This window comes from Equus caballus, chromosome 24, assembly GCF_041296265.1.
Source record: "Equus caballus isolate H_3958 breed thoroughbred chromosome 24, TB-T2T, whole genome shotgun sequence".
NCBI classification, from domain to species: domain Eukaryota; kingdom Metazoa; phylum Chordata; class Mammalia; order Perissodactyla; family Equidae; genus Equus; species Equus caballus.
Window position 1 is genome coordinate 18,657,229 of NC_091707.1, and position 26,828 is coordinate 18,684,056.

The following is a 26,828-nucleotide window of genomic DNA, read 5'->3' on the forward strand; positions in this document are numbered from 1 at the left end:
CACACACACACACACCCACGTTGAGAAGCACAGAAACAATCCCTATTTTTCTACTGCCCTCTGCAGAAATGTCTCTGGATAGAACGCACTTTGTCTTCACTGAGGCAAATTAAAAATGGACCCAAAGAAACCACCTTCTACTAAGTCTTCAGCCACGGACCAGCTCCTGTGCCACACAGATTTTATTTTAATATGTGTAATTTAACACAGTACTGCATTGCTCAAGTACAAGGAGAATGTAATTCTCCTTTGGGATAGAAAAATCACATTAAGCAATGCTGAGTGTCGTGAGCTGTATGTGGAAGGCTTATGGATCTGGAAAGCACCTGTCTAAGAACATGGCACATTCTCGACTTTGTAAATGTGGCTGTGACAATAGGACAGATGCTCTCACAACATTACTTAAATATCACATGACCAATATTTTTGTTTTCATTTCAGAACCAAACAAGTGTTCGTAAAATTATTTCAGATCACTGTGATAAATACTACTAAGGAATTGCCAACGACTTCTCTGATAAATGATAGAGGCTAACCACAAACTTAATTCTGAATAATTGGATCGTCTGTTGCATACCGCCTATTGAAGCAGGGTGCTCACATGGCCACAGGTGTTCATTCGGCAACTTCCGGCTGTAACTCAATACGCAGTATTCTTCTCTCTGGGGCCTCACCTTGGAGCACCTGGGAGATAGATTATCTATCTGCCTTGTTATGGACTGAATGTTTGTGTCCCCACAAAATTCCTATGTTGAAGCCCTAACCCCAATCTGATGGTATTAGAAAGTGGGGCCTTCAGGAGATGTTTGGTTTAGATGAGGACATGGGGGTGGAGTCCCCAGGATGCGATTAGTGCCCGAAGAAGAAGACGAAGAAACACCCAGAGGTCTCTCTCTCCACCGTGTGAGGGTCTGGCAAGAAAGCAGCCGTCTACAAAGTGGAAAAAGGCCTCTCACCAGAACCCACCCATGCTGGCCCCCTGATCTCAGAACCAAGTCTATTATTTAAGCCGCCTGGTCTACAGTACCTTGTTAAAGCAGCCTGGGCTGACCACGACACTGCCCCAAAGCCAATGTTCAATGTGAGCTAACACAACAAAGATTAAATATTTTACAAATGGAAGCAAAATCATGGCTGAAGCCCTGTGCTACGTAGTCTCCACTGCAAGGAACACAGTCAACAAAGCATTTATTAGAGGGCCTGTTTTACGTTTCTGTTGTCAAGGATGTTTATTACAAGTGAGATATCTGCCATCAGTAGAGTTACTGGTGACCTAGAGACCCACTACACTGGGTTTCGATGTGAATTAGGTGAGTTTATCCTTGTAAAGCATTGAGCACAGCATTCAGCAGCAGAGCTCAATAAATGTAATAAAAGTTCAAGATTTTATTATCACCAAATAAAAATAAATGTGAATTTCACTAAGATTTTTTAAATTCACATTTTATTTACATAGCCTAAAATTAGCCTATGCAATAATTCCCCATAAATGAACTTTAAAAAGACCTTCATTGCTTATAATAAAAAATAAATAAGACTTTAGTTCATTTATTTGCAAAATTTTCTCCCAGCTGCCTTTGACTGACTCCGGACCCTAAACTTGAACAGAAATGTGTCCTGAACAGCATGGTCCTCCCAGTGAAGATTCAAACTGTTCGCCAAGTGCTTACTCCATCCTATTTCAATCTAATAATATCGCGTGAACAAGAATTCACTTTCGTACCCCAAGAAAATATTTTTAGAATAAAGTTCACAGGGCTTTATCATGTGCTTTATTTAATTTCATATCCTAGTCTGTGCAAGAAATTTGGAGGAGTGTGGGCTAGTGGAGATGCTTGCAAAGGTCTTGGTCATATGGACCACCAGGTTTCATTAAGTGTTTTTACAGATACTTAAAATTTTTCTTAAAAGACGTAAAACTAAGGTAACAAAAACATTATTTACTGAGGCAAATCCTATTGCATCAGCTCGTACCCACTTTATTTGCAGACCCTTTGGAGCTAAGAGGGATGGAGAGAGGCTGGATGACGAGCGTCCGGTGGAGAAGATGGGAAGGGGGGGGGGTGTGAAAAGCTGCGCTTACTCTTTTTAACAATGACAGAGAGAAGGGGACAATGGACACAACAGGCAACATCTGCTCATTTAATTTTAGCCAAGTGAAATCAAATACAGATAATATGTGTGCACTATAATAATAAATGACAAAAACATATTAATTAGATTCAAGAAAATTGAACTGAACGAGCCTTTAATCAGTTTAGGTCATGACAGTAAGTGTACTTTTGCCCAATACGTCTCACAATACTACATACTATCCACACTCATGGTTATTCAGTCTCACTGTCTAATTACGAAAGCTTCTAATTTTTGCTTTGGCGAGAAAGGCAGAGACAGGAAAGTATTCTCCGGTCCCTCAGGGCACAAGGGTATGACGTTTGCCCACAGGCGTTGTGTTTATGGACAGTTTTCTTCTTTCTGTTCTATTTTCATTTAACATCATCTGGAAGCGGCTTGAGGTAACTGGGCATCGTGAACAATCAAATAACAGATAAATCTTAATGAGAACAAAACAGCTTCTTCATTCAAATACAACTTGAGGATTTTCACAAGCTCTTTTCCTTCTCTTTATTCCTTTTAAAACCATGAGAAATTGTAGCTACAGGGAGGTAACAAGATAGCATGTAAATTATAATCCTGATTTTGTGTAAAAATAAAAGTATGTATATATAACACATCATAACTCCACAGGAAAAAGATTAGAAAAATAGAAACCAAAATGTTAACCATGGTTATCTCCAGGTGTGGGACAGAAGCGATAACGTATTCCTCTTATGCTTTTCGGCATCTCCTCAATTCTACATTGTTGCCCTGAGCCCTCCAGAATCCGGCCTTGTGCTGTGATGGCAATTGTGGAAAGCTTGCTTTATCTTTCATATGCTAAGGAAGATAAACTTCTTGACAATTGTTCATGACAACTATCCAAAGGCCACAGAAGCCACTCAACCCTGGGACATGGGGCCCACATTGCTCACGAGTCTCCAGGCTGCACCTCAAACCCCAACATCATCCTCACAGGGACCAGCCTTGAGAGAAGCTCTTGAATTTGTGCTCAGAAAACAAGATACCAAGCTCTGGTTCTCATGTCAAAGAATTAAAAACTCTCACATGAGTCTTTACCAATCAAGAGAATCAACCAGATCCTAGCTAGTCAGTCACACCTAGGGCTCAGCCAAAGCCAGACTATAAGCACCTAAAGATATTTGGAGGGTTTTCCCAGATGTTTCATTGAAGTTCTATTAAATTCAAAGTTATATCTTTGGAAGCTGCTATCAAGACTTACAGAGAATGACCACATACTTGCACTCTGTAGAAAGTTAAAGCTGCCTATTCAGTTTTTGCAGAGCCCCTCCTTCCTGCCACACTCACTCCTGCAGCCTTGGTGCAGGCCACGATCATCTCTCGCCTCCACTGCTGCTCTTGCCCATTGCTGCAGGTTATTTTTCTAGGCTGGATATGCTGGGATAGCACAGGGTCAGTCCCTCCAGAGGACAACACACTGGACTCCATGATATCTCGAGGGCCTCAAAAGTGCCTCAAATCTGGTCAGCTTTAACCACCGTCTTTTCCCTCATCTCCCCATCTAACCAACCCCGAGTCCTACTGCTTCCCGGCCCTGAAGACCTCTGCAACCCGTCCTCCCTGCCACACTCACTCCTGCAGCCTTGGTCCAGGCCACAGTCATCTCTCACCCGCATTGCTGCACTTGCCCTTGACTGGCATCCTTGACCCTATTTTAATCTTGCCAGTCCAGTCTCCCATGAACTCAGCCCTGATCTTCTCAGCCTCATTCCCTTCCATGACTTCTAACTGCTCTCAAAATGAAGTCCTAATTCTTTGGCATGACCTAGCAGACCCTTCAGAATCAGCCTCCTATTTCACGCTGCATCTTCCCCCCATCCCCATCAACCCCCCCCCCCCCCCCACCTCAGAGTACCCAGCACTCCAGCCACACTGAACTGCTGAACTGTCCATGATCTCTCACTGCCAGCTTCTGCACATGTGCTTCCCCTGGCTGGAACACACATCCCATTCTCCCCTTTACCTGACTAATGCTACTCATCCCTCTGGCCTCAGGTTTGATGCTACCAGCTCTGGAGAAACATCCCCAATCTCGGCAGGCTCGGATCCTCTTCTGGATCCCATCACGTCCCCATGATGAAACGGCTCATTTACTCCCTCCCTGTTAGTCCGTAAGCTCCTTCTGGTCATGGACCGTGTCTTGCTATCCGTCTTCCCCAGCTCTTAACACACTGCCCGACGCATAAAAGACATTCAGTAAATACCGATTCAGTAAGAAGTAATAATCTCACAGTGCTCCTGGTTTGCCAAAGAGACTCTCTAGCCATCTTCACTCCCCTTGACACAGACCTTTAGGATTTGATCGATTCAATTACTGAACCATTTCAGGTTTCGTCTCCTTTCCTTTATCTCTTACATAAAGAAGGAAATAAGGGAAACTAATCATTGGAGGTTTTGTATCAAAATTCCTTTTTGGGAGAGAAAGGGCTTGAATCATCTGGTATCCAAACATCTTTCTGATTTTGGAAGACTGTACTTGTACTTTCCTAGGTGTGTTTTGGTCTGCCTGCTCATAAAAAATCTGAAACTGCCCAAACTCGGTGGCTGTTCTGCAAGGCCTAAAATTGGAGAAGCATTTCAAATGCTACTGGTCCCATCCTTCATTTCACTGTGAATAAGGAAGAAAATATTGAGAAGCACAGAACACTAGTTAATAAAAATCCCAGTTTCCTGACCTGACACCAGGTTCAGTCTTTTGAGACGAGAGCAGACGAGCTGTCTACCTGAAAGATGATAAAATAATCCAAGTGAGCGCTCCCTTTGCCTTCCATTCTGCCTGCACTCTGTTTCCACACCTATGAACTTCAAGAAGAAAAAGAGGATTTCTCCCCCCGCAGTCAGTTCATCTGTTTCTACTCCTTCTCATCTCCTCCATCCTTATCCCACAATAGAAAACACCTCTCAGGCAAATCAGTCTTGAACTTCAAATCTGGAGAGTGCAATCTTAGAGTGAGAATTTATATTATACATCATTAATGATCATCACTTGTATTATTGTTCCCTGCTGCTTTTTGAGGAGGGAAAGTAGGATCTTTCCCTTACTATGGAAGATTTGAGATGGGTTTTTTCCCCCAATATTGTCTTTTTAAACAAATTAGAACAAGGGAGCATACGATTTGTTTCTCTGTGCTTTTGCTGCTGTTTCCTGGGGGAAATTTCCCCTTCCTTCCTGCCTTCTATCCTATATTCACATAATAGAAATTTGGGCTAATAGGGAATGAGATATACCTATTACCCAAAATAGGATAACCCCAATACATTTACATAGCTAACAGTGGCTTATAAAATAAATGCTGATTATTTTTATGCATGTAGAATTTAAGCAACAGAATTATGTTCCCAGCTATATTGACTACCAAGGTCGATAATTATTAGAGCAAATAATTAATGTCTCTCCTCAGACCATCCCCAGTTTATCAGTCTAACAGCTTCCTCCAAAAAAGGAGGTGAGTGTCTTCTGGGGGGTGCTAAATGTACAAGGAAGGGGCTTTTATTAAATGAACAATATTATTTGTCTTCAAATTATTTCTTATTCCTAGAAATCGATATTCAGTCCTTTGAACTCTACATAATTAGGAAAGAGATTTAACTGAGTTTCAGCTCATTTGAAGTAACCAGGCACCTTTCATTTCATCTCCTCATCAATCTTGGACCTCAATTCCCTCCCACCCATGTCCATTCTATGTAGAGCAGAGTAATTTTCTTTGATGGAAAGGACAGAGACAAATAGATTTGTGTAGTTTTACAGCCCTTCTTCTGCTAACGGTCTACCTCGCATTCTTCTCTTTGCTTGCCTTTATCATTTTTCCAAGCATCAGTCCATTCAGAATTTTCACTTCCTCTAGAACATTCTAATGTTTTGTGCCATTTTTACATCTGCCTTGTATTATGATTTTTCTTCCATCTTCTTCTACCCATATTTCTTCCCTTGTAACTATACCTTCATATATGCTAAAAAGCAAAGACTTTTTTCCTCAGTTCTAATCTTGCCTCTTCAGATTTACCTGTGGTCATAACAAAGCTTTTCTTGCCAAAAGGCTTTGCAGCTAAAACCCTGTGCCAAATAATATATCTTGTTCCCAAAAGCTGCTTTTCGGCAACTGTTAGGAACATTGATTATTCATAGCCACAAAATCAGGACGCCTGTGGAGGACTTGATGCTTCTCCCTTAAGCTGTGAATATGATTCCAAACAAGGGGTTTCATTTCTACTTCCACTTGAAGAAGCCATCTAGAGAAACATGGAGAGAAGCACTAGGCATTCAGAATGTTCTATATTCCTCTATATTATTTTCTGATATCTCTATAAGGTTTTGACTTTTAAGTCATAGCCTTTAAAAAAAATAACAAAATAAAGAACCATCTTTGATTGACTGTGCTGAAACTACTTTAAATATGTTCTAAAACTGTGCTTTAAAATTTTCTCCACAACCTTTTTGCCCTATGTAAGAGATACAGGTACTTTAAGAAAATGTTTCTGGAAGATTACATCTGAGGCAGTTTGTGAGTTGCAGCCAAGGCTAAGGCATTGCTAAGGGAATCTGTTTCCCTGGGATACTAATTAACTCCAAATATTGCATGTAAATTAAGCCAGCAGCTACTGAAAGAAGCAGCTTATGGGAGAGGAAAAACTAAAGAGGTTTAAAAGAAGAGCACTGTCTTCTTGAAAAGAGAAAAAGACATGAGGGACAGAAGAGGAACCCTTTCTCTCATGGCCATTAGTGTCACCCATGTGTCACTGAATGAAGTGGCCTATTGTGTGTTCTCTATTAACAGCTTGTTGAGAATACAAAGACAGCAAGGCCACATCACGCTCACCTCCTCCTACCCTCAGGAGTACTTACAGCAAGGGGCTGCTCTGAGAAAAGGAAGATGCACCTTATGCAAAATCAGGAAGTGTCTACTCGTGAAATTACAAATTACATATGAGTGTCATGGTTCTGAATTCTATTTTTAAAATCTGACCTTGAACTTACCTGTCAATTGCTAACTTCTATTTTGACTGTTCAGAGCTTTTCATTTCTCTTGATCAATTTCACACATTTCTTTACATTTCTTGGCCAAAAAAACCCTAAAATTATTTGATAAAAACATTCTTGTAAGCCAGCTATAATTCAAGCACGGATTCTAGAAAAGGTTCTCTTTTAATTCCCTAGCACTTAAATTTATGTGATTGTAAGGGAAATAGCTGAGGTGGGAGGGGAAAGAACTTGTGTGGAAATTAGAAAGATTATCACTCATTTAACAAAAAAACAGAAACTCACATGAAATGTTCCTTAGCCAAGTTGCTATTTCCTCAGAACCTTGGTTTTAAAGAAGGACTCTGAAATGTCAATGCCTCCAAAGTATGCGGAAAGGGCACTGACCTGAAGATAGGGGTATGTGGTTTTGAGTCCAATGGGTTCCAGTCCTGATTATTCCTGGGTATAACTCTGGATAATCATTTCACTTCTCTGCTTCAGTTCTGTCTCCAATCAAACGGGAGAATAAACACATACATCCCACCTCGCCCAGCACTCATGAGGAATAACTGCGGCTTGCCTTGAATAGAGTAGAGCAGGCTCTAATAAATGCGAACAAGTTCTCCATAGTCGAAAGCACTATGGACAGTGTTATTAGTAACCTTTATCCTTCCGTGGAAACAAGCCAAGTCTTCACCCAAACACTCAACTTACTGAAAGTCCCAAATACCCAGATTCAGAAGACAGGGCAAAGAATTACATTCCAAGGGGAATGAGAAATGATCTAACATAGTCCAACATCCCCAAAGTAGGATGCCATGAGAGAGGCTGGTTTTTCATAAGTTCCATCATGTGCCAGGATTCTGGCCACTGAGCCTGCTTCTACTACAGAATGACTGTTTTTCTAATAAAGCCAAATAAGGATCATTGGCAGCCCACTCATTCCATGGCCAAGACCACAGGTGTAGAAAAGCAATGCTCTGAACAATTCAGAATTATGGCCATGCAAGCACAGAGCCAAACGGCAGAGGTAAATGCTCTTGGAGCTTACCTAACCTCATTTTCTTCTTGATTTCTTCCTCATTTCTTCTTGACAAAGTCAAGTGTTAGACAAAAAGAACAGCTCTTACCGATAAACATGTAAGAATCTATCAATGGGTCTGTTGACTCACTCACAGTATTTAAGAAAGAAAGCTTATGTTAAGACTGACAGTCAATTAATATATTACTTCTGGTGCATTTTTTCCCTTGCCAAGAATGAGAATAAAACAGAGGGTGGAAAATAATAAAACTGGGAGAATCAAGCATGTAATGCAAGATACGTACAAAGCTACATATAATCCTAATGTGCCGACAGATCTTCTTGACAAAAAAGATTTCATTCTGAGCTGCTGCTGGTTTTGATGCAAATGCAGTGTGTACCACGGCCCACAAGCCTCTGGCTTCAATCAGGTGGCGTGCAGGCATCACAAGGTATTCTTAGTGGAGGTTTCCATTTTGGAGTCAAGCGTGCCTTGGCAGCAATAATTGTTATACTTAGTGCAGGAAATTTAAACTAAGGAAAAGACACAGTGGAAAAATACAAAACATTTCCTCTGCCTAACTGAGCAACTCCTACTCAACAACATGTGTGCTGCATATTGATGAGTTGTAGCCCATGGTTGTGGAAAATTGACTACAGAATAAAAACAAACACTGCATATTACATTTAGTTATAGAGCATGCCTTTTCTGCTCAGTACAAGAAAAATCTACTACCCAGCAGCTAATGGGACTGATGGCCTGACAGCCGCAAAGTGGCAGGATGCTGTTCTTCCTTTGACCCAAAATAAAAAATAAAATAATAACATCATTGAATATTCCAATTAAACTCCAGTCCAATTCAAAATTCATCTTCAGAGCTGTCAGCTAAGAGCATGACTCGATCTTGCATGCTGTTGAATTCTCTCTGCTGGAGAAAGAAAATAGAACAGCATTAAACTCTTGCTGCGGCAGAGCTGAGCTATAAGAAACAGGCCTCCCTTACAAGACACGCTAATAAACGGAGCCGAGGCAGCAGCTGCAGCAGCTAATCCAAACCACTGGGCACGTCAATACCATTCATGCATCATTAAGCCTCGTGTGCTTTATTAAGCAACTTAGAAAAGCAAAGAATGTTCTGAAACTGATTAGGTTTTACTGTTGTTGGTTCCATACCTTTCTTTTATGCCTTTTGAAGCCATTTCTCCTTCGGCGATTCATAACCTTAATGCTATAGAGCGCTCCCAAGATGAACAAGGCTCCAGCTATCCCAACGCCTACAGGCACCAGCATCCCAGACATGTAGCCAGCCTGCACAGAAAAGGAAACACGCATTAGAATGCTAAACAGACCACCACCCAGGGTTTCTCATTTCTGCTGGATGGCAGCAGGTTTTTAGACACACTGAATTCTCCTGTCTGCTTTGCTATAAAATAGCACCTAGAACACCATTACTTTTTAGGGAGAAGGCAACAGAGAGAGAGGTATGACTATTTTTGGATATTTTAAATACTTAGAAGAAGTATTGAAATAAATCAGCCAGACCTAGTGGCACCTCCAGCAACTTGCTTATGCACATTTGTCAACATCAGGTTTTGGTGACAGAAATATAATTTGATTAAAGACGGATGAAGTAAGCTTCTGAGAATGCCAGGACTATTTAGATGCTACAAATTGGAAATATCAGCCTGAGTTGAGGGCCAAGGGAGCTGAAGTACTCTCTGGAATATTGTGTTTCTTGGAGGGCAAAAGGAGAGCCTTGACATTGGTGGTCTTCTCTCATGATCACAGCTGCATAAGAAAGGAAAGAGGAACATGCCTGCAAGTGAGTAACAGGTGACAGCTTCTGGAAACAAGAGGGAAGAGATAGACCTGAAATGAAAGAGGAAGGATGCCAGATGTTGGAGCCCAGGCAGAAAAAGACAAAGACGAGGAAAGAGTGTGCACATAAAGTGGATGAATTAATTTATACAAAGTAATCATCTGCCCAGTGGACAAGACCAAAAGAGTCCAGAGGTATCAACTCATGTATGTCTCCAATGTCCCCAGGGTGTCACTATGGCTACCTGGGTCTGAGACAGCAGCGTGATCTCCACACATCCCTGGGCTTGTGCAAGTAGCTCGGGACCTACCCAAGCTGAGGGTCAGACCATCGCACTAAGGCTGATCCCTGCATCTTGGCCAATGAGACATCTAAGGGCTAGAGGGGTAGGTACTGACTGGAACCCTTGATGGGGCAACATGACACTGGTGTGCCTTCCAAGAAGGCCTCTTCTAGAAGCCTATCAAGACAAAATATATACACAATTAAAAATTTTAAAAGCTGTAATATATACTTTAGACAGGTATTATTTTTTTGGTGGGGGGGGTGATGAGTCTGCTCATTTATTTGACTAATTCGAAAACTTCTAATACAGTACAAACTATTTCTTGTATCTTTCAGATGAGCCAAAAACAGAGGACAGAGAATAAGTTTTCCAAAAAGTGCTGAAATATGCAGGCAGTGATGCATTCCCAGCACTTCTAGAAGCAAATCAAAGGAACAGACAAGACCTTACAAAACTGCACCCTCTTCTTGCACACAGTTGGCTCACTCACTGGTTCTGCTTTCCAGAGCGTCGAGTTAGGGCAGAATATGGAAATTTTTCCATTAATTTGAGAACAATAGCATTGTTCATCAGCATACTAAGTGTCTTTCCCCAAGAAACAAAGCCCAGTCATTTTTCAACAAATTAATATGCTTTGCAGAAACCCAAACTTTTTCTCGAGTTCTCTCAGATCCATGTAAGCCTTATAAAAGTCTGTAATTTTCCATGTGGGAAATCGCTGGGCAACAGCAAAGTTTTAGTGCTCTCACCAGAACTGTGAACATCTTTTGTGAATTACCATCCCCAGTGCCTGGAAATACAAACACGTGTTGAAATATGATCAACTTTCAGCTCAGTAGATTAGACTTCACAGAGCTGGACATTCAAAGGATGGTTTTTGAGCTTTTGGAAGCTCAACTTGATCAACATTTGTGTGGGTCTCCTCATGCGATGTAACTTAACCCTACACCAATAACATGAATATTACAAAATACATTACTCTTTCCATATTTCTTGTTTACACATTTAGACTTCTCTTTTCTAGAGCTTTAAATCATGTAGGCTTCACAAAAATTCAGTTGATAACTCTCTCTCTTCTCTCTTTTTTGTCCCCTATTGTATATGTGTGTGTTTATCTGTGTGTCTGTTTGTGTGGCATCTGCCTGTGCTTTGAAATTACATGTAAATTACAAGATAGGAAACAAACCAACCTTGCCTCCTCAAATGTAATTTAACCATTTCTCTTCCAAAACTAACTAAAAATAAGCTTTTCTTTTAGAATTGCCCCTTGTTTCCTGCAAACATAAAAGCAAGTACGATGCATGTACAGATTTTTTAAGTCATAAATTCTGCCTAGTACTTTTCTCTGTTCAGAATTATTGGATGTACATGTGCCTCCACGCTGAGAAGCACACAACCGCACCTGTCTATATTCCAACCGAGAATTTATAAACTTGAATCTAACCATGAGAAAATGTCCAATAAACCTAAAATGAAGAATATTCTATTTTTTTAAAAAGGTCTATATTCTTAAAAAATGTCAGTGTCAAGAAAGACAAAAGATGGCTATAAGAATGTTCCAAATTAAAGGAAACTAAAGAATCATGACAACTAAATGTGTTCTATGACCCTAGACTAGATCCCGTACTGGAGGAGAAAAACGCTTGTCTAAAAGGCATTTTGGGTCATTAGAGAACCAAAACATGCATGGAAGATTAGATAAAAGTACAGTATCGATGTCAAATGTACTCAACTGATAACCCTTCTACGGTTTGCTAAAAGAATATTCCCATTTGTAGGAAATACACACTGAAGTATTTGGGGTAAAAGCATCACGATATGTGCAACTCTCCCTCAAATGGCTCAGAAAAAAGGAGGCAGAGATGGGGAGACAGTGCCAGCAATGATAACACAAAAGGGGTAAAATATTAATAATAAGTGTATCTGGGGAAAAGGCATAAGGGTATTCCTTGTGCTATTCTTTTGGTTTTGTTTTGTTGGTGAGGAAGATTGGCCCCAAGCTAATATCTATTGCCAATCTTCCTCTATTTCGCATGTGGGATGCCACCAGAGCATGGCTTGATGAGCGGTGTGTAGGTCTGTGCCTGGGCTCTGAAACAGAAAACCCTGGGCCGCTGAAGCGGAGCACACAAACTTAACCACTGCGCAACCAGGCTGGCCCCCTGTGTTATTCTTATTCCTGTGTCTTTTGTGCATAGTTGAAATTATTTCCAAATAAAAAATTTACAAATTTTTAAATATAAGCAAAATATTACTAGATGTACCTGGTTTTTGTTTGTTTGTTTTACATTTATGAGAAAGATATTCCTTCTTAGGATAATGTATTTGTTCAGAAACACCTGTTTTCAAGAAAGCTATAAGAAAACCAAATGATACGTAAGTCTGCTGAATTAGGATGGTGCCCTTACAATTTCTATGCAACAGTGGTTCTCAAACTTGGGCATGCATCAGAATCACCTGCAAGACTTGTTAAAGCTCAAACTGTTGGGCTCCATTCCCAGCGTTTCCGACTCAGCAGGTCTGGGGTGGGCCCAAAACTGTGTATTTCTAACAAGTTCCCAGGTGATGCTGCTGCTGCTGCTGCTCGAGACTACACAGGAGAATCACTGAAGTATAGTCTAGGTCATCCGTTTTCTATATTATTTCCTAAATCTAGAAGAAACAGAATGATCTTGGTGACGTGACAACAATCTGGTCTTTATTACACAACTAAAATTGTTATGCATCTTCAGTTTTGAGAAGCAAAGTAGATGTTGAAAAGATCAGTTGGCAAGTTAGGATTTACCTAATAAACATCACTAACCTGGACATTTAACCAGGAAGATCTTGTGAGTATGGGGACTGTCCCTAAGTACCCATCTCCCTTTCTTCTAGAGCAACAGAACCTCCCACCTGGGCTGGGCACAGAATAATGACTCTTCTCCCTGCCTTCCAGGCAGTTGGGCGTGGCCATGTGATAAGTGTCACTAAGGAGATGATATGTTAGCAGCACACAAAACTTCCAGGACATGCTCTTTAAGAGGGTAACAGAGCCTTGACCATGCCCCGCTCCCCACCCTACCCCCGTCCTTTAAGAATGACAGAGTACCTTTATCCTCCCTTTTAAGAGAGGAGAAATATCTTTAGCCTCCCCTTTTTCTCTTTCCTTCTGGCTTGAGTATGGACTTAGCTAAATTGGAAGTGCCATCCAGGACCATGAGGTGATCTTGGGAAGGAAGGTGGAGCATCAAACAGAAGGAGCCTGAGCCCCTGTCACAGTGCTGCTCCCCATTAACCCTTGACTGCCACCTCCAGACTCAAAAATGGGAGACAAACAAACTTTTATCTTGGTTAAGCCATGGTCATTGGCGTTGGCTGTCATTCATAGCTGATCTTAATCCTAACTAATAGAGAAAGACTACACAATAACTACAAAAGGAACAACTCAGAACTTTTCAGAACATCACCCTTTCTAGAGCCCAGCTAATTACCAGGGAAACCAATATCAGTACAACTAAATGAAGCCAAACTGAGAAAATGTCCTGGCTTGGCTGAAGAGCCAGGTAAATATGTAATTCAGTTATCAGTTCTAAGGGATTCTGTGACTTTCATCAAAGAGGCAATGGCTGTGCTCTCAAATAGTTTCTGAAGATAATGACTAATAAGACTTTAAAGATGATAGCTAGCTCAGTAGATGAAGAGAAAGAGGGGAGAGAGAGAGGAAGATATACGTGTGTGTGTACACATATGAACACACATATCAAATAAGGGTGTAATATGTCAAGGCTAGGGGAGTGGGGATAAGCCAACCACAGTTAGAGTCTCAACTATTTTTCTTCTGATATTTTTTAATGAAGACATAACTAAAAAAATACTAGACAAGAAAATGAAGAGAAGGCTGGGATCATTTCAAAATAACCCAGAAAACTAGGGACCATACAAAAAGATTATTTCTCTTGCTGAAAAGGAGCAGGGAGAAGGTATCAGAGCTTTGAGACAAGAAGGAAGTGTCGACAGGAATAGAAAATAGAGTCTCTCTAAACCTGCACACATTTTTTAAATGGGGTCGCAAAACTATAAATACACACAGGTGAAAAATTTTGCAATATCCAACTTCAAAACAGGCTACATGCCAAAATTTTTGTTCTTAAGTCTATTTTTTATCCATTTTTGTAACTCAGAAGGATATTTTCTATAGAAACAATGAGACACGGATTTCTAGATTAACATACTAAAGCCTGTTTACTTTTCATTGGATCATATTTTCTCCTGAAAAATAACAAGAAGTACTACCAATGTAAACATATCCAGTTCTAAACTTTTGAGCTTTTCTTCCCCCATATCTTGCTCAGGCCATCTGATCATACCTCCCTTAGGCAACCAGACCCATTACAGATACCAAAATGGCCTCCACTCATTTCAACAGGCTTAAATTTTTTCAACATCACTTTTAATACGTATGAATACAAAATACTCTTATTCTCAAAAACCATTTATGCTAATTTTTACTGAGAAGCAGAAAAATAATAGTGAGGAGAATTAATATAATTATATAATTTTAGTTGGGTGTTTTCTTTTATTCTTTAACATTAAGCTGTAGATAAATATTAATCGTTCAAATATGGGGGAAATTGACCCCAAATAATAAAAAAGTTATGGAATGCCTTCAACAGAAGTATATTCTGAGATGGGTGAATTGGGGGTAACTCAATATCTGGCAGTTGAAAAGATTTCCATTTAACTAAACCCCAAGTTAAATCTAGCAGGGTTATAGTAATGGGATCTGACACAGGCTACAGCAAGAAATTCAGTATTCCATCAATATTTTTATGAATACTTTCAGTTTAAAATTATAGGTAACCAAAAACGAAAACTTGGAGAGTGTTGAAAATTAAAAGAAAATGAAAGATGTGAACCTGGAAGCCAGTTAATATTGTCAATCTCAGATGTAGATGGCAGAATTAATGCAAGAGAGGAAAACGCTTTTCCCTAGTTGGCTATTCCAGACAGGTCAGCTCATTATCCTCTAGTAAGTAGCAGTTCTATGAGAGACCACATAAAAGTGGGACTAAGGCGAGTGCTCAGGTGTTCAAGTGTTTTTATCTCAACCCCCACTATGGTTTAAGGATGGCTTTTCAATCACAAACTTTTATTCTCTGTCAAGTGTGCCCTTGGGTCAGGAGAATCAATGCCTTCCAACACCCAAGGCATTTCTTCCTTATTCAGGAAGATCAGCCTTAAAAGAGCTTTGCATTGGGACAAGAAATACCAAATAGAACGGGATTTCACGCCCAAAATTTCCTAGAAGAAACTGCCCCTTGCTATGTCTGGAATATTCTTCAGTGGAGCATACCAGATGTTGTTGCCTTCATAAGAATGAACGGTGCTCCAAAGAATAAGTGTTTACACAAGGAGGAACTTAAAGGGAAGACCTTCTTTGTTGCTGGGCACCTGGAAGTGACCCTGTATCTTTGTACAGACTACCAGAAGCAGAATAATGAATTAAAGCTCCATTACTCTGAAGATCTTTTATTTGACAAAGCCATGCCCTTTAAGATAAATCCAAAGGAAGAAAACACTTCTCTTACCTTGTCTTTTAGTTTTTCCATCCAGCTTCTCACTAGGGAAAATAAGAGAATAAAATTTGAACAGCCATCTTTTTACTTATATTTCATTGCATTCAGTTAATTTCATAACTTACTTATATTTCATGGTATTAAGTTAATTTGATACAATGGTTTTATTGCTAAAGGGTCAACAGTATTAACATAATGACAGTAATAGTCTTGCTTTATTCTTATTTATTTAAAAACGTAACAGAGAGTACAAACATATCCCCCATATCCTCACTAGACGAAAAGAGAATATTTTCATTTGCTAAATGTATTTTCTATTATTATTGAATGCTTTGGGGGATGTCTGGGGAAGGAGAGAGAAAATCACCTTTAAAAGATCAAGTTCATTTCCTATCTGACATTTTCTCCTTAGCTGTATTCCTCATCTTTCTCAGTTTGAAAGCTCAATGGGAATTCTGCACTTGAACCAAAGTCAGAACAGAGTAAGATAGGAAGGAGCAATGGGCAAGCCAGGGCTGCCCAGGACTGGATCCAAAAAGAAGCATTTGTTGTCATAGTTGGAGAAGAATTTGACCAATGGCAAGAACAGGAAGTATTTCTGAACTACACATAGCTTGCAAACTACAATTCCATCACAACACAACCACCATGAAAAAACAAAAGCAATAATCAAGTAATATTTATAAGACCCAACTAAAAAGGACTACACTAACTATGAAATGTTATGTAGACCATTATTACAACCATTTGGAAACACGTGTGCCAAGAATAGAGGGAAGTATCAACCGAAATGAAAACCTGCATTAGAATGGCCAAATTAAGGGTGGTCTGAAGTTAGTAGTAGGGTTTTTTATCCTTACTTGCCCTTTAAAGTTATAATAATATTTCATCATTGAATAAAAATTCATTTTTAAAAAGCATCAAAAAGGAGAAAAAAGACACATCCTCATTTTACCTTCATTATCAAACAAAAGAGATCAGTAAAAAAAGAAAATTCAAGATTTCCTTAAATTTCCCTTCCTTTCTTGGAGCTTCAACAGATAGGAAGGAAGGACACAGACAGGCAGACCCAGAAATGGCTCCCAAAAGGAGCATTCCTAGGGCCGCAAACTTTTCTTGTAAAGAGCCAAATAGTCAATATTGCAGGTTTTGCAGGTCGTACAATGTCTGTCACAACTACTCCACTCTGCTGCTGCGGTGAGAAAGCAGCCAGAGACAGTACATAAATAAATGGGTTTGGCTACGCTCCAGTCAACTTTGTTTATGAACACTGAAATTTGAATTTCATGTAATTTTCATATGTCACAAACATTTTTCTTTCAATTTTTTTCAACCACATTAAAACACAAAAAACATTCTTTGCTCACAGGCCATATAAAAACAGGCAGCAGGCCAGATTTGGCCCACGGACCACAGTTTGCTGATGCCTGGCATTTACACACTTTACCCAAGAAGTTGGCGTCTCCATTTACAATCTGAGTCTAGTAATAATATATCTGACAACAGTGTGACAGCTAATGTGTGTACGGTTTTACCCCTTACAAAGCACGTTCACACCTACTGCATCATTTGATCAGCAAACCAATGACAGACATGAGAGTCAGGTAAGATGATGCTCAGGGAAAAGAAGAGGAAACAGACTCAGAGAAGCTAAGAGACTTGCCCATGGTTAACCAGGGAGTCAAGAGCCCCTGGAAATCCAACCGCTGACTGATGTAACGACCTGCAGGAATAAGAGTTCCCAGTGACTCATTTCTTTTGGTGATACCGCCACTCTTCTGCTCTCTCAGGTTGAAAACGTGGAGATACCTTTGGCTCTTCTATTTCCTTCACTCCCCGGCTTCAATCTCTCACGTCAAGACCCTGGCAAGACCTCTCAGGTTTGTCCTTTCCTCATCACTCCTTTGTCTTAACTGGGATTCAGGCAAAGATGCTGGTGATCCATCGGGATAAGATCAGGGTCGTGGGAAGGTGAAAAGAAGAATGTGCAGGAACCTTAGGAATGGGGCCAAGGATTTGTGATTCTAGGAGTGATTCCATGGAGGAGTGAGGTCAAGCAGTGATTCGCTGAGAACTTTGGAGAAATTAATGAACCCCTGGGACCGTCAGTTTCCTCATATGTAAAATAAAGATGGTAATACCTATCTTGCAAGATTGTTGTGAAGATCAGAAATAACATATACAAAGTCTCTAGTACAATACTTGATGTAGAAAAACTAGAAAATGAAACAAGAAATCTGGGAAGGAGGGGAGAGAGGAAGACAAGTGAAATATGAGTATTGTGTTAACATGTCTCAACTAAGCCCAAGACAAAAACGTCAAACTCAAGGAAGAGAATGCTTCCAATTCATTCATTTACTCAACAAATACTTACTATGCATATTGTGTGGACCAGGCATTGTGTTCTACACTGGGTCAGTAGAGGGTATGGGGGCCTAATTCTGGTGAGAAAAGGGTTAGGTCTATGAGAAGTGGATGCTAAGCAGCAACATAGGGACAGAGAGTGAGGGACAGAGTGGGAAAACTAATTAGTGGGGCACAAGGCAGAACTTCAACCTCTGAAGCATGATGTCTGGAATCAGGGAATAGCCTGGGAATTAATATAAAGAGCAAAACAAGAGAGGTGGGAGCGGGGATGCTGATGTGAGCACTTCATGGAGGAGGCGAGCAAGGCCGCAGCCTACTTGTGGATGGCAGGATAAGGCAGCTCAGAGAGGAGGAGAGGGAGGCACAGATCAAGCCAGAGTCTGAGGCACTCAGAGGCTTTTGAACTGCAGGAAATTCATTGCCACGAGAAATGTTTCAACTTGGGCCTCATCAAGCCAAGCCTCACTGGTAAACTGTCCATTTCTTAGGTTCTTAGAGTGCATTTCCCACAGCCTTGCTTTAGATGATACTCTAGCGCAGTAATCCTCCACAGTGGGACAGAACACACACCAAAACAGGAAGCTCACATGCGTACGGGTAGTTGAAAGAGCATGATCAATGGGTCCAGTTCTGTAGTTTATAACAGGAACTACAGAGAAGAAAGCGAGACAGAATCTTCTTAGCTAGCAAGAGGGGCAATACACTGAAGATAATGAGACAGTACTCTGGGGGACATGGGTCTAAAAAAGGTTGAGGAAACGCTGTTCTTTAGAGTATGTGAGCTTGGTTGTTTTCCCAACTTAGAACGTGGGACCCCTAAAGGTCATGCCTTGTGCTTCTCAGAAATCCGCCAGGGTCCTTAACGTGTTATTGGACACTGAAGTGCTTAATAAGTATTTCTTCGTTCCTTTAGAGAACATTTATTGCTTTTAAGTGAGTTCACAATTTGTGAGTAAGCATGATTCTCTTTCATAAGGATTCTGTAAATGATTTTGCTTCTCAGCAAAACCTTCAAGGTGATGTCAAAATAAATTTTATACAATGATCATTTTAAAACTTAAGGAATATAAATTGATAAGGGAACACAAAAGCAAAAAGAGACAAACAGAAAGAAAGATAATTTTTAAAATGACAACTCTTTGATTTTTGTGTGTGCGTGAGGAAGATTGGTCCTGAGTTCACATCTGTTGCCACTCTTCCTCTTTTTGCTTGAGGAAGATTGTCACAGAACTAACATCCACACCAGTCTTCCTCTACTTTATAAGTGGGATGCCTACCACAGAATGGCTCAATGAGTGGTGCATAGATCCGCGCCTGGGATCCGAACCCACAAACCCTGGGCCGCGAAAGCAGACTATGCGAACTTAACCACTACGCCACCAGGCCAGCCTCAAAAAGAAGATTCTTTATGAAGAGAGCCAACACGGAAATTTTCTAAAATAGAGAAACACCACACTGATGAAAGGGATATGAACTGATACAACTTTTTGGAGGTGTGGGAGGAATTTGCAATAGATATCCAAAGCTTTAAAAAAAGTTTAAATTTTTTAATCCAAAGTTCCAGTTGTAAAAGAAATGTATCTTTAGCAATTAATCATGGATATGCATACAAATTTTATTCAAATGCTGTTCCCTGCAGCATGATTTATAATAGAAAAGAACATGTAAACAACACCAATATCTAACATACGGGATTGGTTCAAACACTCAAGGGCAAAGAAAACTTTAGGCTGTGTCTACAGAGTAGAATATTATACTAAAATTAAAATTATTTAAAGAAAAATACTTAATGGCATGGTGGTGTTCAAATTACATATTGCAAATAAAAAAATAGAGTATGTATAATGTGAGCCCAAGTTTGTGTCTAAAATACTATGGGTATAACTGGGATGATGTACATCAAATTATTAGATGAATTCCTCAATGAGGTGTAGAATTATGGGTTATTTTCTTTTATTCCCGATATTTTTAGGATTTCCCAAGTTATTTATAATTTTTTACTACTTTTAAAATACGAAAAAGACAGGTTTCACCCAAAAGAAGCCAGGAAAACTCTGTAAAGCTTTGCAAGTGGAGTTTAATGGTGGAGTGCTGGCCGTGAGGAACAGGAGAGGTGGCGGCCCTTCCACCTGGCTACAGACTCATTCTAATTCCACTGGTTCTGGTTAGCTTTCTTTCTTGAAATTTTATTTAATGTAAGTCTGAAGCACAGCGACATAATGAGGCCTCTTGCCTCCTTCTAGCACGGAGAGAGGTACACAGGAAAAAAAGTAAACATGGATTATTAAAAGCAGGCTGTCTCCCTCTCTCACGCCAGCAGTGCCCTCTTGTGCACAGGAGTCCCAGAGCAGCAACGTGCCCCTCCAGGCCCGAGCGCTGGGAAAAGGGCGGAGGAGAGAGCAAAGAACATCTGCAGGTAAGGCACGTCTCCGCCCAGCCTATCAGCTGTAAGGACGGGTGGTTCTTAACAGACTGGCTGAAAAGCATCCCAAACTGCCTGTTTATTTAGAAGAGTACTTTCAGTTTCCTTTATTTCCAGTAACAAAATTGTTTTGGCTATGTTCATCTCAGACATACATATCTCAGACATAAACACCCTTCACTAAAGGGGAGCAGATGGCAGCCAGAGATTGAGGATTTGTCTGAGCTGATAATTAAGATGTGTTGACCACCTCACGAAAAGCTCACAAGGCAGGTATCAATACCCCATTTTACTAGACAGAGAAAATGAAGCTCAAGCAAAGTGCTGAAAGCCACATAGCTAAAGAGAGGCTGAGGTGGCATTTATGGCTAATTCATTCATGGCTAACGCATATGCCTTTCATTCAGTATGCCGCTCTGGGGATGGGTGTGGGTCGGTGGACTGGGGTGACCACATCAGAGCACACAGTAGGGCTTTTTCAAGTTCTGGAGATGAGGGTATACCAAATTGGGGCAAGGTTTCTATCAGCTCACCTGTCTGTTATTCTGGCTCCTCCTTTCTCCATCCTCTCCTCCCCGTCTCCTCTCTGAAAAATGTCCTCCTTCCTCTGCCTGTGTGTGTCTCCCTCTCCTCTATGTCTTTGTATATCCTACTATGGTTTCTGTCTCTCTTTGTTATTCTCCATTTTTTTCTTTTTCTCTCAGACTCTGTCTGTGTGTCTCTACGGCTCTGTTGCTCTCTGTATGTATCTGTCTTTTTCTCTCCCCCTCCCTGCTTGCCCAGTGTGTGTGTGTATGTGTGTTTTTATTTGAGAATAAACCAGATCTCTTAGTTCCATCTTGGTCTGAGGATTTTTCCAACTCAGTCCTGTGTTCCAGGATTGCTCTCCACTGGGGGACAACAGCCTTGAGTGGTAGAAATCCTGAAGTGAAACCAAAAACTCAGATGGAGCAACACTGAAGATACTGAGAATGAGATCAGAGTACATGGCAGTGAAAAAAGACAGACTATGGAAAGCAGGAACAGATTCCCAGAGGGATGATGACAGTGTTTACTCTGAAGATGTTGAGCTTAAAGTATACACAATGTCCATAGGGATGTTTTTTTTGTTAGTTAAAAATTCAAATATGGAGAAACCCAGGCTGAAGACCAAGGTTTGGGATTCACCAGAATAATGATGGCAGCTGAAGTCAAAAGAGTGGAGATCACCCTGGAGCATGGAGTGTATGTTAGACAGGGTCTCCAGAGAAACAGAACCGATGGGATATTCATATATAAAGAGATTAGTTATAAGGAATTGGCTCATGAGATTATAGGGGCTGGCGAATCCCAAGATCGGCAGGGTGCATCAGCAAGCTGGAGACCCAGGAGAGCTGATATTTCAGTTTTAGTCCAAAGGCAGGAAAAAAACCAACGTTCCAGCTTGAAAGCAGTCAGGAAGGAGGAATTCTCCTTTACTTAGGGGAGGGTCAGCCTTTTTGTTCTAGTCAGGCCGTCAACTGACTGGATGAGGCCCACCCACTTTAGGTAGGGCCATCTGCTTTACTCAGTCTTCCGATTCAGATGTTCATCTCATCCAGAAACACTTACAGAATAATGTCTGACCAAACGTCTGAGCAGCACGTGGCCCAGGCAAGTTGACACATAAAGTTAACTATCACCGAGTAAGACCGGACAAAACCAAAGTCATAATGCCAAGGAACCCCAACATTTAAAAGCCAAGCAGAAGAGAATGGGCCAGGAGAAGAGACAGCAAAGGAATAGTCAGAGGGGTTTGAAAACCTGGACTATTCATATGAAACAACCCGAAAGAGCTAGTTGCAAGTGTCTAGGAGGACGTTTTCACACTCCATTGATCAGATCCTTTGTCCAGGCACAGCCAAGGCCCGTGGTACCCTGGCCCTGAGAGGCACCCTGCAGACTGCTTCCTTCCCACGCCGGCCTGAGGCTCTCTCTGCCTGAGCATGTCACTGCCAGAGCACCGAGGAAACAGTGCCCTGGAAGGCATCTTCAATCAATGAGGGTCACGAGTTGATAGGTACATTTGTTTCCTATTGCTGCTCTCACAAATTTAATGGCTTAAAACAACACAAGTTTGTTATCTTGTATCCTGGAGGTCAGAAGTCCAAAATCAGTCTCAGGGGCCAAGTCAAGGCACCGGCGGGGCTGATTCCTTTGGGAGGCTCTTGGGGAGAATATGTTTCTTTGCCTTTTCCAGCTCCTAGAGGCTGTCTGCATTCCTTGGCTCGAGGACCCTTCTTCCATCTTCAAAGCCAACAGCATGGCACTTCAAATGTCTCCCTCTCTCCATCTCCCTCCTTCTCTCATCTCTGCTTCCTTTGTCATGTTTTCTTCTCAGACTCTGACCCTCCTACTTCTCTCTTTTAAGGACCTTTGTCCTTAACTCATCACATCTGCAAAGTTCCCTTTGTAAGGTTTCATATCGATGGGTTCCAGCAATTATGACATGGACATCTTTTGGGGGGCAATTATTCTGCCTACCAAATCGAGTCAATTCCCCAGTTTTCCTTACCCTTAAGGTATGTTCCACACAGCTTCCCAGCAAATCCCCAGCAGCAAAAAGCCTCAACAGCGACCCACTCGTGAACACCCCTCACTAGCTCTCCACCCGCCCCTGTCCCACTTCCTCCTTCTCTTGCCAGGCTTCCTGGGGTCGCGGCCCAAATGCGCCCCGTGTACCCCAGCCATACTCAGTGTCTGCTTTTAGGAAGAAATCAAACAAAGACACTAGTCTAATTCTGCCAATACATAGGCAGGCTTGCCCTTTGCCATACCAATTTTATTTATTTTATACATTAAAACAAGCTATTGGAATGCACAGGAGGCAAGGAAGGCAGGCAAGCTGGCCAAGTCCAAGGCAGAGGCCAGCTCCATTTACCTAAATCAGTTATAACTGAAAGCCTCCAGGCCTCCTGAATTCCTAAAATGTACCCTTTCTATACAGCGTTGCGTAAGACGTACTTCACAGCTAGTTCCACGCAGCTCACATTTGATTTTGAAGGGGTTATAAATACGGTCTCTTTAATAATCAAATTTTCAACATCATTTACATCTTTCAATAAAGTGGGAAACTTGATTTTTATCTTAATCAATAAGGAGAGAAATGTATGTTCCACTAAATAAAAAATGAAATGTCACAGCATAGTTCTTTGTTCAAAGCACATGTAACCAAATTTCAATTACAGCGTTTCTATGGTGTCAAGAAAGAAATGGAGACCAGCTCTTTCTCTTCCTTGTTATTTAACTGTAAGGGCCTCTTCTAGCTCAAGAAACAGAAAAAGCCTTTTTCCAATTTACATAACACATTTAAGAATAATAAAACTTACCAAGTTTTAAATATTGTCTGCATGTTTTTAAAAGAACCTTGAGTTTTTCCAGCTATGGATTATTCTCTAATGATGCTAAATTTACCTGCTTTAAAATCACACAGAAACTCTATCTATAATCATTTGCTCTTCACATAATTAAAGAACAGCAAGATTCCGATGAATAGAATGACCTACTTCTTTGCGTAGGGCTAAGTGAGCGGTAATCACGCATCTAAGAAGCAATTAATTCTGAAGGCTCTGCACTGATATTTACAGAGAAGGGTACATATGAGGAGCCCAAATACCCTCATCTCTACTTCCAAGGAATATTAAGAATGTCTTTAGTTAACTGCAAGCTTAGGAATGATACTAGGTACCCACAGGGAAGATGCAAAGAGAATGTCTTGTAATCAGCTGAGCATCTTGCCAGGGTCATTTATTAATGCCAATCACATTGGGAAACTACAAACTGTGTGCGCACCAACTCTAGCGAAGAGAAGGCTGCTAGGAGCCTCAGCCCTATGGAAAGGCATGGTGCATAAAGAAGAAGGAAGTATCCCTCCGTGTGTGTTTCTTTCTCTTCCCAAAAAGGATCGCATGATATACAACCCTGCCCAGCAGGGGAGAAAACAACTTGTCTAGGCGCCTCCTCTACACCTGATGGCAAGAAAAAAATCACCCTTGCAAGTTCTGCTGAGCACCAAGCTTCCTGCTCTGTGGTTTTATCACTCAGCAGCATCAAGTCCACACTCAGGGGACCTAAAATTCTCCCCAACTCACTCTTACAGGGTCCCTCTTCACATTTGCACTGATTTTTAATCCACTGGTGAAAGAGAAAATAGTGTGGCCTTCATACTTTATTCTTAAAAGGAAGTTTACTGCTTCCTGAAGCAGCATCGTCAGGCTGCCAGTGCAAGTCAAGTCTGTGTGTGCTGCTTGCCAGAGCCGCTGAACCTAAAATCTGCCATCTCGAGAAACAGGGGAGGCTGCAGCAAGCTCGAAGTCCATCAGCCCCACCTGCAGTTCCCTCTGTTCCCAACTTTATAGAAAGTGATAGAGCACTTCCGCTTCAAGACGACGGCTCCAAGCACCCCTCTCTTTTATATAAATTTGGGGGCCTCCACTGATAAAAGCCATGGTTTGATACAGGGTGAGGCAAAGAGAAGACTGACTAGTGACCAGGTGACTGAGGTCTCATGTTGCCGATGGCCCGTATCTAAACGTTCCCACACGATTCTACTTAATCAACTTGAAGCTCCCACTTGGCTGGTGCTGCGACTCAGCCGACAGATTAAATCAATTAGGAGGAGAGCACTGAACGAGCACTAAAGTGGCTCAAGGCAGGGGGCTGGCCCCGTGGCCGAGTGGTTAAGTTCGTGCGCTCCGCGGCAGGCGGCCCAGTGTTTCGTCAGTTCGAATCCTGGGCGCGGACATGGCACTGCTCATCAAACCACGCTGAGGCAGCGTCCCACATGCCACAACTACAAGGACCCACAACGAAGAAAATACAACTGTGTACTGGGGGGCTTTGGGGAGAAAAAGGAGAAAAAATAAAATAAAATCTTTAAAAAAAAAAGTGGCTCAAGGCAGCGTCAGGGTTTGTTTCTCAAAGTTCCATTTATCAGTTCATAATGCGTCGTTCCTCACAATCATGCGCAAATACCACGCTGCGCTCTCGAGAGGCATTAAGGCAAATCTTTGGTTAAGAGCACATGAGCATCACAGTTAATACACTCGAAGGCTGAGCTTTTCTGCCATCCAAATGGATTACTTGAAAAGAAAGTTTCCCTTAGTTCTTGATTCTCAGAAAAAAACTAAAGGTCTTGTAGGTTTTAGACCATTATAAGAAAGCAGACGAACAACCTCAGTCTCCACCTTTCCCCTTTTAAATCCCTTACGCAAACCTTTCACATGCTCCCTGGCAGCAGCTGTTCAACTGTCGGGAGAAACTTTTTATTAAGGCAGTAGAGCCAATGTCAGCTTCCTTATTCTTTAATCATTTCAAACATACTTCTATTTTTCCAGATTCTTGAGATGCTAACCCTCCTGTCTGCTACGTGCGCTTACTTCCCCTCGTGCTGGAACACTTCCTGTGTGATCTGTAATTTTTCAAGTGAACTTATTTTCCAGTGGACACTGTTTTTCCCACAGGACTCCCATGTATCCTGAATTGCGTAAGTGTCACTACAGATGAGCAGTTTTTTATTTGGTAATGCTGAGGACACCAGGGGTTTCACCCACCTGGAACAGGGTTGAACGGTAGCTTCTGAGTTGTGAGTTCTTACACAACGATGGCAAGTCTGGGGCTTCAGCGTCCTTTTTCTCTCCCACTCAGAGCCCCAGAAAGAGAGACATTCCCTTAATGTTTCCTTGGCTTGTGAGGGATATTTTTCTAGGACCCCCCTTTCACCAAGGAGATAGCCTTTCCAGAATGCCTTCTTAGGCGGGGGTTTTCGTTCCTGTTCCTTGCCCTATACCAGCCCAAAGCCATGTCTCTTGACCGCACATTGGTGTTAAACTCCGTCCCTCATCCCAGTGTCTCTAACTGGTCCAGCGTTCCCCTGACAGACCACGGCTTCACCTTGGGAGGCCACTGCTCGGGCTTCAAGCCGCCTCCTCTGGCAACAATGGCTTTCTTTTCATGCTCAGTTGCATATTTTAAAATTTGTTGTAATTTATCCAGAATTTCTCTGTGTTCGTAGCAGGAAGTGGAAACCACACTCACTCAGTCTGCCATGCTGCTGGAACTAGAAACCCAGACGCAACTTCTAACGAGGTTTTTGTTTGTCAATTTATTAAGGTAAAATTTACATAAGATTGAACACTTTGAAGTATACAATTCCATGACATTTAGCACTGTCACAATGTTATACAGCCATCACCTCTATCTAGTTCCAAAATACTGTTATCACCCTAAAAGGAAACCCCA

The 26,828-nt window shown here is 41.3% G+C and overlaps 1 protein-coding gene across 3 annotated transcripts in view; it reads right to left on the reverse strand.

The window, feature by feature from the left end:
- Positions 1 to 2,128: 2,128 nt before the first annotated feature.
- The window catches only part of ARMH4 (armadillo like helical domain containing 4), a 166,000-nt gene continuing 141,300 nt past the window's right edge, over positions 2,129 to 26,828 (reverse strand). For all 3 annotated transcript variants that reach the window (XM_070249808.1, XM_070249809.1, XM_005605207.4), the window contains 3 exons: positions 15,794 to 15,825; positions 9,295 to 9,429; positions 2,129 to 9,049 (listed from right to left, as the gene is read on the reverse strand). In XM_070249808.1, coding sequence (XP_070105909.1) covers positions 8,981 to 9,049; positions 9,295 to 9,429; positions 15,794 to 15,825 — 236 coding nt within the window. In that variant the 3' untranslated portion in view covers positions 2,129 to 8,980. The remainder of the gene's footprint in view (positions 9,050 to 9,294; positions 9,430 to 15,793; positions 15,826 to 26,828) is intronic.